Raw genomic sequence first — 18,709 nt, forward strand, 5'->3', positions numbered from 1 at the left:
TCAACCCCTAACCCTCTAACCCCAGCCCCCTAAGCCCCAACCTCAACCCTCTAACCCCAACCCCCCATCCTGACTCCCCAGCCCCCCAACCCCCCACCCCAACCCTAACTCTCCAACCCCCTAACCCCCAACCTCACCCCCTAACCACAACCCCCTAACCTCAACCCCTAACCCTCTAACCCCAGCCCCCTAAGCCCCAACCTCAACCCTCTAACCCCAACCCCCCCAACCCCAGTCCCCTAACCTCAACCCCCTAAGCCCAACCCTCCAACCCCCTAACCCTCTAACTCCAACCCCTTAAGGCCATCCCCCTAAGCCCCTAACCTCAACCCTCTAACCCCAACCCCCTAGTCCCCCAACCCCAGTCCCCTAACCTCAACCCCCTAACCCCAACTCCCTCATCTCAACCCCCAACCCCAATCCCCCTAACCCCAATCTGCCCCGGGGCGCTGAGCCGAGGCGGTAAGGTGGGGGCGACCACCATCGCTACACAGGCAACAGCGAGGCTACCACCACGGCGCCCACTTCCGCCTCGGTAGCCATCATGGCGGGCTCTTGGCTCGCCGCGGTCACGTGGCAGACGCTTTCCTTACGCCGACCCTCTCTATGGTAGGTTCTCTAGCAGCAGCTGCGGCGACTTCCGCTGGGTGTGTCTATGGTTTCCCGCGCGGTGCCTTGTGGGCACTCGGCGGGATTATGGTGGTGGTGTAGGGCTTGTTTGCGCAGGGCGGGTGGAGGCCGCGGTGTAAGTATGTGGGGGAGACGCGGTTCTCGCTGGGGAGGGGGGCGAGATGGCCTGCCAGGGGCCAGGAGTGCGCCTGGGGCGGTCCCTGGGGCGGTCCCTGGGGCAGCGGAGGGGGTAGGGGCCCAGTCCGGATCGGGCCGGGCCCGGTGCGCTAGAGGAGCGGCCGGGCTTCGGCTGGGCCAGGGAGCGCCGCGGCGTGAAGGGGCCTGAGGAAGGGGCGGCTGCGGGGGGGGGGGGGGGGGGGCAGGAGGGAGAGGGCCCGGAGAGAAGAGCGGGGGCGATTTGGGGGATGGCTGTGGTTGGGAAAGAGGGAGAGTGCCCGGGGAGAAGGGTGGAGGGTGATTTGGGGGCAGAGTGAAAGGGTGGCTGTTCAGTGGTCTCTGTGTTCAGCTCTGAGCAGCGTGCCTCGGTACTATTTGGCATAACCTTCCTTTGTGCAGCTCAAACACTGAGTTTAAAATAAAAAGCAGAAGCCTAGTTAGAGCGGTGTAAGAGGCAGGGAGCAAAGTGATGGTGCAGCATTGGTCGTACTGAAATTTTAGATTCTTACGTTGTGATTTCAGGTTTGGGGGCTGTTATGAGTTCCAGTGCTCGTGTTCAGGCTCTGTGGTGAATGTAGTGGGGATGGGTTCAGCAGGATTGTTAGCCGCAGGCATAGTGCTGTACGGGCACGTTCTGTACTGCTGGGGCAGTTCAGCTCCAGGCTTAGTTAGCCCAGCCACTTTCTCTTGGCTTAGCAGTGAGCTGGTAAACCATGCTTGGCCAGTCCTGGCCTCATGTAGTGCTAAAATGGATTTTTCAGTAGGCTGTATTTCTGAAACTTAAGAGTTTCTGAAACTTAAGAGTGCAGTGCAAAGGTCCCTGAGTTCAGGTCTGTTAAGGCCAAGCCAAACTCAGTCTGACCTCAGAAAGAGTCAATGGGGAGCAGGGACAGGTTCCAGAATATTTTTTAGTGTTTCATGAAAGTATACAGCCAGACTAGATCTGGTTCTGCCTCTGAACTAATAAATCCCTGCTGTTACTGATAATTGGTTCAGATAAGACTTGAGAGCAAATGGCTTTCTCAGATTATGGGTCTGGTAGAGTCTGCACTGAGCCAGACCTAAAAGAGCCTGCTGGGCTCCAGGTGACTTGCCCATTGTCACTGATGTGTGTCTGCAGTGGTTGGTCAATGAGCCAAGGCTAGTTACCATGTCAGTATTACCTTCTCACTGCTTTTTAAAGATATTTGTGTCTGTTAACTTTGTCCTGAATAGTAGTTCAGTGGCAGTAATAATGTTCTCTGTGGTGGTATGTTCCTATTCATGTTAAAATTAGAAAACATTTTTGTCACTGAAGTGATGCATTTTCTGGCCCTTTAAAAGTGAAAAATGAACAAAAATGCAGGTACAGCATAAACAAATTACCCTTGTTTGTGATAGCAAAAAAGCGTATCTTATTTTTTCTTCTATTTAATATTGTTTAAAATAATTTCTTGTTGTCCTTTACTATCCAACCTTCCACTTGGTAGGCTGGTGCCTTTATGTATTTCTGCGCATGTCTCTCTCTTGTGTCTTAGGTATCTTTAGTCTGTGGTTAATGGATGTGCATGTCTTTGTGAATCAGAAGTGAGGATAGTTGCAGATAACATATTTGAGATGATGCTGTTTGATCATCCAGGGTTTTTTTGCATTGGTTATCCATCTTAAAATTTTGGTGTAGTGGGGTGGGATTGCAGTGTCCAGCTCCTGTCTGGCAGTTTTGAACGCAGTGCATGCTGACAGGGTCTTTGTGTGGTAGAGGCTGATTTGAGTCTCTTTCACTCCTTTGCCACAGGAGAATTTACAGTAGCGATTCTTGGCCTCAGTTTTTTCATTTTTAGGGACGTGCTGGTGATATGTGGGTTTCTAAATGAGAGCTGCTGAAAACTTCCTTCTTTGCCTGAGCTAGAATACTTTTTTTTTTTTTTTTTTTTTTTTGTAATGTAACAGTAAAGTTGTCAGGCTTCTGCTACCGGAGGAACATTAACCCTGTCACACTTAAAACAAAAACTTTTTTTTCCTGGTCACCTGGAGCTCTGCATAAGTCAGTTCCAAAAAACTGTGCTGCGTTGTTGATGTCAGTGCTGTGCCTGCCCTAAATAGGGCCAGGAGAAGGGCTAGTGCATTCAGGATATGTGACCATCCTAATTTAATTGTCAACACCATTCTGGACATACTGTGGTCCATGTCAACCAGTACTTGCAGTGATGATAGCTGGATACAGTTTGGGTGATAACGGAGGGACTATTTCCAGTAGGCAGTATGAATGAGGCTGTCATTTCTGGGGAGAAGAAAGAGTTAAGTTACGTAGCTGCAGCCTGTGCTGTACCATTTGCCTGGAGGATGGGAGAGAATAACTCATGACCTGTTTTATTTACTTCTAAAACAAAGCCTCAGATTCTCCCTGTGCTTCAACTTTCAGACATGTTGGAAAAGTTTTTCAGTTTTGAAAAACTGAATAGGTTCTGTCAATCGTGTGCCAAATGATAGCTTGTTTTGGGTAGTGGGACTTGTCATTGCTGCTACAGTTCCAGGAACAATGTAGTTTCTAATGAATGGCTTTCATTATAAGCTGTAGTAATGACCCTTTTTTGCGTTTGATTCTATAGTAATTAAAATGACCACAGCAGCAAGGCCAACGTTTGAACCTGCAAGAGGAGGACGAGGAAAAGGAGAAGGAGACTTAAGTCAGCTATCCAAACAATATTCCAGCAGAGATCTTCCTTCTCATACTAAAATCAAATATAGGTAAGTTTTGCTTTTCGTTCTGTGCTCTTGGAAAACAGGCTGGGGAAGGTTTTCTTTTGCAAAAGCTGCTCTGAGGTTTTTCACAATAGATATTCATGTGCTTGACACTGAGCAGACACCAGATAGCGTGCAGCACTGCTAAATGAGTGGGCTACAATTGTAAGTCTGAACAGCAGACTTAGAAGATTGAATGGATTGCAAATAATTGCAGAGGTTTAATTTAACTTGTGTTTATTACCGTTTATGGAAGTGAATAACCTGAAGAGGCTTTGGAGACAAAGCATTTCAGGCAGTGCAGTCAAAAGAAAAGCATTAGGAACAGTGGGAGTTAACTGAGCCATTGAGGATGCTATCACTTATAAAGCTAGATGGGGTAAGAAGTGTGAAGGTGACCACATCTTAAAAGCAGGAATAACACATCTTGTATTTGGCATGGAACCACTAGTGAAAAGATTTAACCAGAGGCAGGGAAATAATGGAATAACATTGGGGCACTGGCTTATGCTGGAAGGGCTGATGTTAAACGCTACAAGTATTTCATGCAGGTACCAGAAAAGGAAGTTGCTTTAATCAGTATGAGAGATAATAGAATCTTGTGTAAATATTCTCCTCTGTTTCAAATGCATAATAAATCTTCATTATCATTTTGAAAGATATATTGACTCTAAATTTCACTATGATACAGACATGTAGAATTTAAAGGAGATGCATCAGCCTGGAAATGGTTTTAAACAACTGAAGTTATTCTTTTCAGTGAAACTGCTGTTAAGGTTTTATGTTTACGCTTTCTATGTGCAGATGTTCCTCCTTACACCGCTCCCTCCAGACCCATTGATTTTGAAGAATACATATGGATAAGGGAGTTAGTGTTTTGGAGAATACAAAATCAGTAGCACAAAAAATGCTATCAAATGCCCATTCATTATTATGGAAAAAATTACTCGTGCCCCTTTAAACAGAAGTGGGGTGTGGAACACCATATGCTTTGAGAGAAGTTGGGGGGGGGGAAATTATATATATATGTATATATATACATACATACACATTCACAAACTATATTTTAACAAATACCTTAACTTGGTGGGGGTTGGGTGGGGATTCTTTTATTCTTCCTCCCAAGTACCTAATGCAAAATTACCTTTGTTAAATAGCAGGACTGCATCATTACAAGAAGGGTTCAGTATTTCAGGCCCTCTTGTGCTTGCCTGAGTGACACAGAGTTTTTGGGGATTTTTGCAGCTTAACTGGGGATTCCAAAATCAGATTTTTAATTACAAGAGCAAATGAAATACTTCATGAAATACTTCCCTGTGAGGGTGACAGAGCACTGGAACAGGTTGCCCAGAGAGGCTGTGGAGTCTCCTTCGCTGGAGATATTCAAAACCCGTCTGGATGTGATCCTGGGCAATATGCTCTAGAGGTCCCTGCTTGAGCAGGGAGGTTGGACTAGATGATCTCCAGAGGTCCCTTCCAACCTAAACGATTCTGTGATCATAAAGATAGGCTGTGCGCACAGCCTATTTATAGTGGCTTGCATCTGGGCTTCTTCCCTCTTATTTTTTCCCCTCTTATTTCCAGGACTGGGTTCACAGAAAGGTGAAAGGAATTGCTTATTTTTATTCATTAATTCTTTTAGATTTCCACAGAGAATGTGGTGCTCTCTGGATAGAATTTAATGAAACTCAAGTATAATATTCTGCTGGTTTTGGCCTGCATGTTTTATATGTAAGAGGAAGAATATGTATTTATAATACAGTTTACTGAAGTTAGTATTTTCTTTGGTTCCCCCCCCCCCCCCCCAGTTTTTCTTTTTAAGAAGCATGGGCGTTATCTGATATATCTCTTGGGGCAAGGGTTTAAAAAAAAAGTATGCTCTGATTTTGATCTTGTCTGTAAGGCCTCAGAAGCCATGTGTGTGCAGCAGTAACTTGGGATGGTCTAACTGTGTAAGGGAAGCTCGCCAGAAGGCTGATGTATATTGGACTTGGATCTGTTGCAGAATAGCAGAAGACTTAGAAATACCTACAGGATGTAGATAGTCATCCTGTTTTTGCAGGAGTTAATGTGGGGTTTTTAGTTCATTTGAGCCACTGGAAGGAGCACGTAATGTCTAATACATACATTTCTTCACATCTTCTTTTTATCGTTATCCTTCTCTGTAGGTCCATATGGTACTCAGATCTTATTCTTACCCGTTCATCCCAAAATGCTACCAGCTGAAGACAGTCAACTTCCTATATATATATTTTTTTTCTTTAAAACCCCTCATGTTATTTTTAGACAGGCTACTCAGGATGCTCCTGAAGAGGTGCGTAACCGTGATTTCAGAAGGGAGCTGGAGGAGAGAGAACGAGTTGCTGCAAGAGAAAAGAATAGAGATAGGCCAACCAGAGGTAAAAACAAATTTTTAAGCAAAGAAACAGAAGTCATAATACCTTTGTGTGGCACCACTCTAACACGAAATTTCATGTTATAAGAAATTTGCAAGTTGCAGGCAGCATATAATATGGGTAGAACTGAGGAGTTTGGTCTGATAGTTCAGAACTGTTGACCTGCACAGGAATGTTCCCTGGCTTTCACGCTGGCTTCATGCTAGCAAAAATCTAGGCCAGCCAATCGAAAAGCATAGGCCATCAGGGAGACTAGCTTCTACTGTATGATTGTAATGAACTGGCAACAAGTATGTAGAGTTAATAAAGGCTTTTTTGTAGTTGAACAAATGAGACAGGAAGGAGAAGGAGAATGACTCATCTTCTACTGTTGCAGCACCAATGAAACAGTAAATCGAGTTTTAAAGAATGTGATACTCTTTAGGTACAATTAAGTAATCAACTGAAATGAACATCAAAAGTTTATTTGAGAAATGCTCCTTTTAATATTATGGTTGACAGAATTTAGATACTGTTTGTGGTTTAGAACTTGTGAAGTTTACGTAGGTTTTTTGCAGCTTTCAAATTTACAGACCAAAGCAGATGTGATTTGAATGAAATTAAGACAACAGTAATGCTGTGGGGTGGGCCATAAAGGGAACACTCCAGTTTAATATGTAGAATGGGGATATTTCTCTACATGTAGTTTTTTTTCTCCTACTGTTCTTTTTTCTTGAAATGGTGACTTCAAAAAAACTCTTAGAGGACAAGTTTTGAGTTTGAGGTGGTTAGTGTTTTCCCTGAGAATTTCTCCAAGGGGGGGAATTAGCATGGACATTAAGAGGTGCTGAAAAACGAAGCATACGTTCATATCTCTTAGTCTAAGACATGGTAAATTGTTCATCCTTTTTTTTGACATTAGACGCTGTAAAAAGAAGTTGAGTGACTTATTTTCTATTTTTATTTTAAATCTTATTCATTAGAACACACAACATCATCCTCTGTGTCTAAGAAACCTCGACTAGACCAAATTCCTGCAGCAAATCTTGATGCTGATGATCCACTTACAGATGTATGTATTTTCTTCTGTCTTCTCTGTCCTGTCCTTCTCCTGCCTTGGGAGAAGGCAAATCCTATTAATTTACTATTAGTAGAACATGTATTGTCAGATCTGTTAGATTTGACACGAAACTGCTAACTGGTTCCAGGCCGTCTTCTTTCTCCAGTTACTCTGGTGGGAATGCTAGTTCAGAGGATTGTCTGAATACCACCCTATAACGGTGTTCTTAGAAAGGAGCAAGTATGCTGCAACTGTGAGCATGTAAAGACTAGGAAACTCAAAGTACCACTTAAAAGATGGGGAAATTGTGACTTTTTAGATTTCAGTGAACAATTGAATTGAGTAGAATTCCCCAACGGGCAGAGCTGTTGATATACACTGACTGTCTCCATAAGCAATGGATTCTTGCTTTTGGTTCCTTCCCTTATGCTGACAGCTGATATTTATGTCTAGTGCTTGACGGTAGAGTGAGTGTTTTTTGTTTGTTTTTTAATCCTGTTATATTTGGTCACACCGATATCGGATGTGATACTGAGGCACGCTATTATGATGACTTAGGTTACAATGATTAGAGAGTCATTGAGGACAGTCGTTCCCTGAAATCTGTTAGCGTGTCGACTGCGTAGCATTTGAATTATAAATAACTAATTGCAGTCATCCAGATAAGAACAAACACATACGTTGTGTCTTGGCTTTACTTTATAGGAACAAATAAACCATTTGTATTGCATTTGCCGTCACTACAAACATCCTAGTAGTTCAGAAATTAACTAGCAGCAAATCGCAGCCTTTAGCTGCGCAGACTAGGACTGTGTTTTGTTGATTTGTTTTTCTTTTGTTGTTCAGATAAGCAATTTATCTCTGCAGTAACTTTCAGAATTAAAAGCTTATTTTATTAAGTTAAATAAATGAGCAGCTTCCCGTTTCCTTTCATTGCTATTAGGAAGATGATGAAGATGAAGACCTGGAAGAGAGTGATGATGATGACACTGCAGCTCTTCTGGCTGAACTAGAAAAAATCAAGAAAGAGCGAGCTGAGGAACAAGCTCGAAAGGTAAACTCTGACCCATACAAGAGCCTTTGTATTTTTGCAAACATGCTTGTTAAAACTGCTGTGCCGTAAGTACTTTTGACCAGTGAGAACTGATCAAAGTAAGTAGCAAGCTCAGTGCTGACACAGCCCTTCAAAAAGACTCTTCAGAATCTGGCAGACGCTTCAGTGTATGTATTATCTGGTGCTTTTGCTTATGGCTGTGAGCTTTATTAAAACAATTGTTCTTTTAGTAGCATTGATATTATGTTGCCTTAGGAAGGAGTAGCAGTTGTAACTCTAGGACAGAATCACAGAATGGCTGAGGTTGGAAGGGACCTCTGGAGATCATCTAGTCCAACCCCCCTGCTTAAGCAGGGTGCCCTAGAGCACGTTGTCCAGGATTGTGTCCAGACAGCTTTTATCTCCAGGGAAGGAGACTCTACAACCTCTCTGGGCAACCTGTTCCAGTGCTCTGTCACCCTCACAGGAAAGAAGGTTTTTCCTCAGGTTCAGACGGAACTTCCTGTGTTTCAGTTTGTGCCCATCGCCTCTCGTCCTGTCACTGGGCACCACAGAGAAAAGTCTGGCCCCATCCTCTTGACACCCTCCCTTCAGATACTTGTACACATGGATCAGATCACCTCTCAGTCTTCTCTTCTCCAGGCTGAACAGGCCCAGCTCTCTCCTATGAAGAAAGGCTGAGAGATGCTCCAGTCCCCTCATCATCTTAGTAGCCCTTTGCTGGACTCTCTCCAGGAGCTCCATTTCTCTCTTGTACTGGGGAGCCCAGAACTGGACAGAGTATCCCAGGAGAGGCCTCCCCAGGGCTGAGTAGAGGGGGAGGAGCTGTCCTGATATGATTATATACAGGCAGGTTTGTTTGGAAAATGTCTCTGCAAAAACAAATGAATAATACAGCAGTTAGTTTTTTTTCAGAGTGTTTGAAGTCAGCTCCGTATGTAACTTTCATACCTCCCTATTGCCTCTCTCTACAGGTAGAAAGATCTTTCTGTATGCATGAAAGCGGAGGGAAATCTCTGTAGTTGGAGATTTCTCCCGTGAGTGGGATTAAATATTGTGCTATTGGTTCTCCCACCTTGGTGTGAGAGGTATTCTTATATGTAAGTTCTGCCTTAGTGTAAAAAATCCTATCATCTTTGTATAATGTAATCTAAGATGCTTTGTAGAGCATGCTAAATAAATGTGTTCAATATCGATCAGGGTATTTGCTGCTGTGATTACTTTAATGTTTTGGTGTCTCTGAACTACTCGGGACCTTTCCTGTAGTTCGATGTGCACACCAATAGTTTAACTGCTAGAATGTTTCATGAATGCTCTCGAGTAGAGTCAACTAGCAGTAAACGGCATAACTTCTAGCAGATACTGTGAATGGCTAGGAGGTAATAATGTTTTAATTGCTATAGGCACAACTGTAGTGCTTGACCTGGCTTTTGGCTAACAATATAGAAATCTACCTTTAAAATCAGCAATGTCTGTAAAAACAGTGAACTCCGGAATTTTGGATTTAAGTACTTTGCAAGGTTAAAAGGTGTACCAGTACTGCTGCAGTGTAAAATTTTGCTGTAGAAGGCTTGTTGAAACTTGATTCATCGTCTGACCTGTAAGCACCCTTTTAAGTGGAAGTATATTTGAAAGCATCTTTGTGGGCATTTGATGCACACCACGCAGCAATATTCAGGGACGTGTCATTGTGTTCTGCAGTAATAACGTGGTGAAATGACTTACACTGGCAACAATTCTTCCACATATTCCTGTTTGAAATGTATTTTAATACAACAAGTTCAGGGTAGCAGTGTGTAGGGAAGGCTTCTGTTTCCCCTGTCCTAGCACAGAGTTGTTACCTGAAAACGTATGCAGGTCTAAGTTTTCATTGTAATTGCCCGATAGTTAAAATTATGCATCTAGGTTAAGCAGCATAACTTGTTTGTCACGTTTCAATTTAGAAAACCCGCATTAGGAAATAATGGTAGTAAATTGCAGCGCACAAAACAAAGCGCAGGACTTGACAGTCCTGTGTAGAAAGCAGAGGATGTGTTATCAGATGTATGAAATACTTTTTGTCACTAGAGGGTGCTAAAGGCTGTGGAGTAACTGGTGCAGAACTTGTTCTATTTTGCTGTCTTTAATTGTTACTCTTCTCTGTCTTCATGGATGTTCCCCTCTCTCCCCCCCCCCCCCCAAAATAGAGATTATAAGTCTCATACTATGTGCGTATTCAATACATGCACAGTTATCTGAATGAATCTTTCTGAAAAATAAATATTAGTTATTTATTTGTAGTAGTGCACATCATTGCACACTCACTGCATGTTCTGTTCACCCTTTCAGTAGGTAGTGATTTGTGTTGATAGGCTCTCCTAAAAATTGACATTTTCAGTAATGACTGGGCACAGTAAAGTATTTGGAATCTTTTTTTTTTTCCTTTTTTTCTTATTTTTTCTTTCCCCCACCCCCCCAAAGAGTAGGAAACTAAGACTATGTTAGTGGAAAAGTAAAAACCAGCCACCCAAGGTGGAGCCCAGCCACTTTGGAGTCTTTGGGAGTAAGAGTCTCCTTAGGTATTTTTGGCTTTAGGGGTGCAATCTATGCTATCAGTTTCCTGTATCTTTAAAATGAGGGATTACTTGCCAAGCATTTTATAAGCATTTTGTATAAATCCCTTTCCACGTGAGATATGTGAGATTTTGTTATCAATGAATTGAAACCCATGATTTAAATCTAATTTTATGAGTAACAATGTTAGTCGTCCTGCTGACTTCAGGGTAACATCTCATGTGAACACTTAATTATGGAGATCAACAAAAACTACGCAAAGAGATGGTTTATCTACATAAAGAGAGAGTTTATGTGCTGATATGCTGTTGTCCATAGTAGGCAACATGGATAAGCTAATGGTAACACAAAAGGGAGACTCCAGAGTGCTTGCTCTTCTTCATGTTCCTCTCAGATCTCTTCATTGTTAAACAGACAAATTGATGCAGGGTCTGAAGATGGCAGCGTGTGTTCTTAGAACATGTTAAAATCTTGAAATGAAATTGGTAAAGTACAGTACTATATCAGAAACTTCATTGTCGTATGTAAATATTGCCTGCTATGTGAAATGCTTGATAGACTTAGTTATTTTGATTTATCTTAAAGTGCTAGCACACTTATTTTTGAGACTTCTTTTTTTTTTCTTTAAGTAAAATTCATATTCTTGTTAATTACCTTCACTCATCGCTGCCCAGTATTTAAGTTACCATGAAAGGAGGGCTGTTGCTTTTAAAATGCATCTCTGGCAAGACAAGAGTTAAAAACCAAAGATGGGAATCTGCTGTTCCTTAGATTGTCATATTCTCGGTTAAATTTCCTTGTGTAGTGACATCAATTACCATAGGAAACCTTTAAACCTAATTTTGATAAATATTAGTATTTATTAAGTTCTAACTCCCTGCACACTGATGTTGTGCTTTAACCTGCAAAGAAAATAGAATTCAGCCAAATAAGAGATTGCTGTTAAGCCTGTTATTTTCTCAAAATGCTTAAATTTCCTTGCATTCTATAGCAACATTAAATAAGTAATATATACTTTAAAAAAAAGTTCAACATGGAATCTATCCTGGCTCATTCATCCCACCCTCCAAAATTTTAATTTTTCAGGTTGTTTCCAGCAGGTACTAAAGCAACCAGTAAACTTTATTTTTGAAAGCCATTCTGTGGAAATCTTCTGGGTCTGTCCAAAACTGTACAAACACTAGATCTGCTATCTATGCTCACTATCCATGGATAGTTAGCAGGTTTCATGTGAAATAAAATTTGTCTTCCATGAATCCGTTCTCCAAATTCAGCTTTTCAATTTTCAGACACTTCTGTAAAAGGTAGATTCAAATAATTAAAAACAAACCTTGTTGATCATTCCAGTGAGCAGCTGAATATATGTGCACAGTTCCAGGAAAGCTATTTTAAAATCCAGTCATTTTATACTTATCTGAGAACAGATGCAAGGCTTTTCGTTTGTTTTCTTCCAGTGTTATTTCACCAAATGTTTTTCTGTAACTGAGTATGTTACTGTACTAATAGTCAAGTAGAGCTAAGATCTGTAGTGATTCTATCTTGTGTTTTAGCCGTGTCCTCAACTACTTTCTAACGTTCAAATAAACATCAGAAAATGAATCTTGATATATATCAGCGCTTTCACTTAATTTTAAGTGTATAATTAAAACTAGAATACCAGATCAGTGATTAGTAGAGGATTTCAGTGAAGAGGCAAAACCAGATGACCCGGTATATTTCTATATTAAACATTTGCGGGACACACTAGCAATACTTACCTGTGTTAAGAACTAATAGCAGACCTCCCTTGTGGGAAGAATGGCAACAGATGTGAATGCAAACACTGCGGTAGCAGTTACGCCATGCAACTTACTTTTTTTTTTTTGGAATTCCAATTGTTTCAACCACTGCATTGTGTTGTGTTAGTAATTTGCATAGGATCATATAACTGGGATGGATCTCCGCATTTCTGAGTTGAGTTCCCTGCTGCTAAAGGCAATGTTGTCGTAGTTTGTTATCTAAAAACGAGCATTTAAATAAGGCTCTGTAATTTTCAGTCTTTGATGAAATACCTGTATTTCAGTTTTTCTTTCAGCCGCTCAAAATCTGTAAGAACCGAACAAGATAACTTATTTTGATACAATGGAGTCATTTCAGGAATTTCAGCACTTTCTGTAAAAGTCATCTTGCTCTGTGCTAAGGCTAGGAACCCTATTTAAAAAAAAAAAAAAACCCACCATAGTAACAGTAATGTTTTTCTTTCCTTTGCAGTCAGAAACAAATATATGCCAAGGGCCTGTTCTTCATACAGTAGGATAAAAAATAATTGTTTAGTTGAGGTTACTATAGCTTTGTTTACATTCTTTTTTCCAGCTGTGATGCCACACGGCGAGTTCAGTGTTGTACCGTGGAGCCTTGCCATGAAATCCTGTTCACATAGTTTCATGTCCCTCTGCTTCCTTGGGGTATGGGACTCCCTCTGCCAGTCTAGTCTTACTGCCTCCTCCATACTATTTGTATTCTGTTGTGTCTGCCATTAAGATAGTGACAGCAAAGGAAGAAGTTATTTCCTACCGTCAGTGGGGCTAACTTCTGAATTAACTCTGCGTTTAGCTGGTACAGCACACTGCCATTGAAAAGCACAACACTGTGCTGTATGTAGCGATGGAATAATCTGCAGCATGTTTTTTTGCTAAAATGGCTTAGGAAAAGAGTTGTAAACCTCACCTCACTGAACAGAAAGGAAGGTGAAGAGATATTATTTCAGAAAGGGTGGAATGAATAGAGTTATATTGTTCTCTCCCTTAGGCTTTTCTGTTGTGGGTTTGTTGTATCCATAGTGTTTTAACTTACTATGCTTTTTGTTCCACCACACAAAAGAACAACATAGCCTTTGGAGCTATATGAACCACTTATTTTGTGAACGGCTGTGCCTGATCGTGCCCCAGAGGTGTGAAGTTCCGACAGCTAGGAAGGTTGTGTCTGGTCTGCTTGGCTTGATACAACCCATGCTCCATTGCCTGGAGCATCCCAATTTTCAGTGGAGGAGTGGGCAGTGGAAGATTCTGAAACATAATGAAAACCTTTTTTGGCCGGAGATGAGGGGTTCTGCAGCTCTGGCCAAAATGTTTAACTTAGCTTTAGCATAAATGTCAGCTTTACACTACTGTGGAGTTAACACCTGATATTTCATCCACGTCACCTCTCTAACATATAAAAGGTAGTAGCAGACTTTTTTTTTAATCTTGTTTGCCACCTTTGAGAGGTTTTACTCAAGCTAAATAATAAAAAAAATCTTCAGGATCATCTTCAAAATTGCCCTGCATCTTAAAAGTGTTCTAACGAAAATGTTGAAATGTCATCTGACCTCGAACAGCTTTGAACGATTGACTCGCGTAAGTAAATCGCTGTGCACAGTGAACGCTTGGAAGATCTCCTCTGCAAAGTGATTACAACTGGCAGCATCTTACTCAGCAGTCCTGTTCCCTGTTTGCTTTCAAGAATCTCATTTGTAGATCTTCAGTAGCAAAAATAAGCTTATACAGTTTGCTACCACTTTTAGTTATGCTGTCTCTGCAGACCTGAAAGGAAGCAGGGTTCTGTTTGTGAAGAGAACCGCTAAGTGACAAATAGTAGCACAGAGTGCCCAAGGGCTCTGCAGCATCTTTTACAGTGGGTAGGGAAAACCCGTCTTGAAAATAAGATTCATGGGTATTTTCTTTAATTGTTGTCAGTATAAAAGAAGGTTTGACGGCTTCTGTTAGTCTTGTGTTCTTCCTTCTTTTTAATAACTCTGTAGGTACAAAAATAAGATGTAGTAGTTTGAAAAGCCCAAGACTGTCCCAGCCGTTTCTTTTAATTATAGTACGGTCTTTGCTACCCTCCAGTTCTCTGGAATTGTAACTGGCTTGAGTCAATGTAATTTTTGCCAACAATTACTAATTTTATGGCAGGATGCGGTAGGGCTTAAAATGCCTAATTGTAGGGGTACATGTGTGAATTACGTGTCCAGCCTTTCATTCTAGCACAGTGGAGGTTTGGTCAGTGCAGTGAGTGGAGCCTACGTGTGGTTAGTCCCCTTTCCGTGTGGTTTAGGAAGAGGCTGAATTGCTCTCTGAGCTCCATATTGTATTCTCTAGATGTTCGTTGGGATTTGATCTTAAATGCCTACACCTAGATGTATAAACATAGGTGTCTTAATCTGGAGCTGAATCCCACTGGTAGTAGTATGCTACTGCTGTTAGTGTAACCTCTGTTAAAACAGTGTTAAAACAGTTCTGGTGACTGCCGTAAATCTGATTTCACTGCTGTTGGCTTCCTCATGTTATGAGGGGGAAAAAAAAGGAAATCAGATATTTACATATTACCAAAAAAGTTGCAGACGTTTCTTGTCTGTAATCCATAGAGGAAAGAGATGTAAAATTGAACTCTAGTATTAGGAAAAACTGCTGTCCTATATCAAATACTTCTGCTCTCTGTGATCCCTTATTTAGTGGGGTGATGATGATAACGGATGCTGGAATGCAGATGCTGGATTTTGAGCTGTGCTTGAAAATGCATAACTTCGATTTATTTGTGTTAGTAACTTTAACTGCTGCAGTTTGTGTTAAAGCTCCATGGATACAACAGCAAGACCAAGTTTTGCCTATCCGTATGTTTTAATTGGGGCATTACAGAGCTTGTTCTGAAGCAGTGCCATGTTGTTAAGCAGTATGCCCTTCTTTGGAGATGTTCACACTGGCAATTAATTGCAACTAGTTTTAAAATTTGTTTGTGAGAAGCAGTCTAATCAGAGGTATTTTTCATAACTTAAACTCTAGCAGTTTTGGCGAAATCAAGTCTTCATCAATGATCCTGCCTAGTCTAGTGTGTGTATATATATATATATGGTAAGTTAATATTACACTTAAGGATTTGGGGATGTCTTTTATAGGAGTATTCCACTTAGCTGATCTATTAATTGAAAAATGTTAAAAGTTGTAGATAGTTTTATTAATGTATCAATTGTGATTAAGTGTTTGAGGCAAGAGAACTCTGGCGAGCATCAATGCTCAAGTTTATCGCATTCAAATCTTGTAAATGCTTTCATCAAGAAATGCATACCTCTTCTGGGATCCATAGCATGCCTCAGCCATGATTTTTACAGTTTGAAAATAAACATCACTCTCGATCTTTATCTTGAGTTTGTATCATTTGTAAGAGCCATGCTTTGAGTCTCCTGTAGCACTAATGAGACTTGAGCGTGTTTTTAACTAGAAGGTTTTCAGATCGTACTTTAGCATACAGAAGGAGGGGGAGACCTAGTTAGTCATCTAGATGGGAGAATTTTTTTTTTTTTTCGTTCCTTCTGGTAGTTCATCAAAGAGCACCCCTTGTAAAACATTTAAAAGATTATGGAAAAAATTGTTGATATAAAATGTTACATTCGTTTTGAAGTCTGCAAGCACTTAAGTCACTAAATATATTACTACAGCTAGTAAATGTGGAGAGTGAGATCTGTTTTGTGTTGCCTGCAGTTTAGTGCTTTAGTTAGGTTTGAATTGGGTGCTTTTTACCAGTGCAAGAAGAAGTAATTCTTTCTGATCCTTAATATCAGAATTTCTAAATAGTCTTATCACTCCTCCTGTTCAGTTTTGCCTTACACTTTTCCATACTCATTTTAATGGGTCCCTGGAGAAGCTGTGGTTGTAAAATGTGAGGATATTGCTGAAGAGGAGGAAACAACCTTCTCTATGAAGATCATAGAGAAGCTTGTAGATGCCATAACATTTCTTCCACAAACGGATATTGTATAATGTATTCTCTTTTCTCATGAGGATAAGGAAAATCTGTTAATCTGTATACAATTTTAATATAATAAATATGTAAATGTTAAAGCTAGAATTTAACAGAGTACTTGGTGGAACATCAAAGCCAAGTAGACTAGAAATGTGTTGCTAGATTGACAGCTTATTAACAACACTAAGCTCTTTAGAGTATCGCTGCTTCTGTCCTGATTCTGCTTACCCACAAATGTCAAACAGCCTGGAAGATCTGAGCTAGGAATTAAAGCTGTCTGTGTGGATGTTTGCAGCTAAATAAAATTTATCTTTCTCTACAACTAGACTAGAAAAATGTCCCCAGAAAGTAATGTATCCATTGTTGATTCTCAGGAACAAGAGCAAAAGGCTGAAGAGGAAAGGATTCGAATGGAGAACATTCTGAGTGGCAACCCCTTACTGAACCTTACCGGCCCAGCGCAGCCTCAAGCAAACTTCAAAGTGAAGAGGAGGTACTGTGCAGCCTGTAGTGTGATTTCCTCTTGTTCCTTTTTGTTACTGTAAGAATCTGTAAATGTCATCACTGCCGTTTGTTTTTCTTTTCCTGCTCCCATCTTGTTACGAACAGCGTAGTGTGCAGTTGAGATGCTACTGCATGTAGTGATTATCTTGTTTGTTTCTCTGAACAAACCGCCCTGCTTACTTTTTGTAAAAGGAGAAGTATTTTTTTTTTTTTCTGGCATTGTTCACTTTGATATGAAAAGTACCAGGACCAAAGTTCCGCAAGAAATTTGATGTCATGCTCCTGCCCAGCTGATGAAATTCAGCTGTCTTTTTAGGGTAACTGGAATTAATAGATAGCCCTTTCTGAGTAAGATTCTTGTTAATAGGTATTCCAGTTCCTGTTGGGTTTATCTAAATTAGGACCATTATTTTCTGTAAAGATAAGACCTTTATCCACTGACATTCTTCTCACTTCTTTCTAACTCACAAGCATGTAGGTAATAGCTTGAATGAAAAAAGGTGTTTTTGTTTTTTTCTAAAAACCTGATCCACAGAAGCAGTTGTTCTAAATGGGGCTTGGCCTTCCTATTCAAATGCATTAAGGTCTGTAAATTGCACCTAAATTTCATTAAAAGTTTAAAGATATTAAAACTGAAAATTCTTTTCTTTCTAGATGGGATGATGATGTTGTCTTCAAGAACTGTGCCAAGGGAATAGATGAAACAAAAAAAGACAAAAGATTCGTAAATGATACTCTGCGATCAGAATTTCACAAAAAGTTCATGGAAAAATACATCAAGTAGTACAGTTTTATGTGCTTTGGTGCTGAAGGACTTGGAAGGTCATGGCTGTTTCCTCCATCTCCCTCAGAATTCATGGCTGAATACTTTAGTCATGAATTCCCAAATGCTTTTCCAAGATTATCAACAGCTTCGTAATTAATAATTGCTGTGTATCTGAAGTATTTTATTCTTTCAGTATGCTTTCTTTTTTGTTTTTAATTAAACCTCTGTGTTTCACGAATGTTTTTTTTATTGTTGATATTCATTTGCTTTTAACAGCCTTCATGTAAATGGTAGAAGAGATAATCTGATTTGTCGTAAATACTTGCAGCTGTTTAAATTGTTTTACAAACCGCCATCATTAGAAATACAGATTGTTTTGGAACTCATGCAAGTTACATAAATGTCAGTATTATCAAAGATAGGAAATAGCTGAGTAAGATGAGCAGTGTGACCTGTGAGAAGACCAGTAGTTTCTGTACCAAACTGGACTTGCCTCCTCTTTATAGCTAATCAAAACCTTAGTTAATAGTCTTTCTCTCTAGTTGCTTCTTATTAGCAACCAAGCTATGGTTTGGTGGGATATCTCCAAATTCTTAGCCAAACTTTCTGGAGTTCTTGCCTCAGTGCTTCCGAGGGGTTACACTATAATGTTTGGGGAAGCATTGAATGGGGAATGTTTGTTTCTGGAACCTTGGGTTTTCTTCCTCTTTAATAAATGATCCTAGTGCTCAGTCCTTCAGTCACAACCACATGGTGGTAAGGCTCAATCTGTTTATATCTGGCTCAGGGGTAATACCTTTGCCAGAAACTTGAAGTCTACTCGTGAGTGTTTTCTTTATTAAATGAATGATCTCATCAATATACTGTAGTACGCTTCAATTTTCTTTTAAAATGTTAATTTCAACACATAATAGGAAAATGTAAAACCCTAGCTGTGGAAAAACATCAGTTGTTAAGATTTTGATTTTTTTTTTTTTTCCCCCTCCCATCTTGTGTCATCTCAGTTGCATTTGAAGTCTTGGCCAAGTGATGCACTGGATATGAACCTTTTCACAGAGTCACAGGATGGTTTAGGTTGTAAGAGACCTCTGGACATCATCTAGTCCAACCTCCCTGCTCAAGAAGGGTCCTCT

General features: G+C 40.5%; 1 protein-coding gene across 2 annotated transcripts; it reads left to right on the forward strand.

The window, feature by feature from the left end:
- Positions 1-599: 599 nt before the first annotated feature.
- CWC15 (CWC15 spliceosome associated protein homolog) lies at positions 600-18,435 on the forward strand. Of its 2 annotated transcripts, none has more exons than XM_068930441.1 (7): positions 600-745; positions 3,375-3,513; positions 5,794-5,906; positions 6,866-6,954; positions 7,886-7,996; positions 16,681-16,799; positions 17,465-18,435. In XM_068930441.1, the coding sequence occupies exons 2-7, from the start codon at positions 3,383-3,385 to the stop codon at positions 17,592-17,594; spliced, it is 693 nt and encodes a 230-aa protein (XP_068786542.1). In that variant the 5' UTR covers positions 600-745; positions 3,375-3,382; the 3' UTR covers positions 17,595-18,435. The 2 variants fall into 2 exon arrangements, with proteins under 2 accessions (XP_068786542.1, XP_068786541.1); XM_068930440.1 differs by having other exon boundaries at positions 647-749.
- The last annotated feature ends 274 nt before the right edge of the window (positions 18,436-18,709 follow it).

The sequence above is a fragment of the Struthio camelus genome, chromosome 1 (assembly GCF_040807025.1).
Source record: "Struthio camelus isolate bStrCam1 chromosome 1, bStrCam1.hap1, whole genome shotgun sequence".
Lineage (NCBI taxonomy): Eukaryota > Metazoa > Chordata > Aves > Struthioniformes > Struthionidae > Struthio > Struthio camelus.

Bases quoted from the DNA above. Each gene is read 5' to 3' on its own strand.
- CWC15 (XM_068930440.1), top strand. From the start codon at position 656: ATGGTTTCCCGCGCGGTGCCTTGTGGGCACTCGGCGGGATTATGGTGG. The intron at 5,907-6,865 runs GTAAAAACAAAT...CTTATTCATTAG, and splicing joins TAGAGATAGGCCAACCAGAG to AACACACAACATCATCCTCT. The intron at 6,955-7,885 runs GTATGTATTTTC...CATTGCTATTAG, and splicing joins CTGATGATCCACTTACAGAT to GAAGATGATGAAGATGAAGA.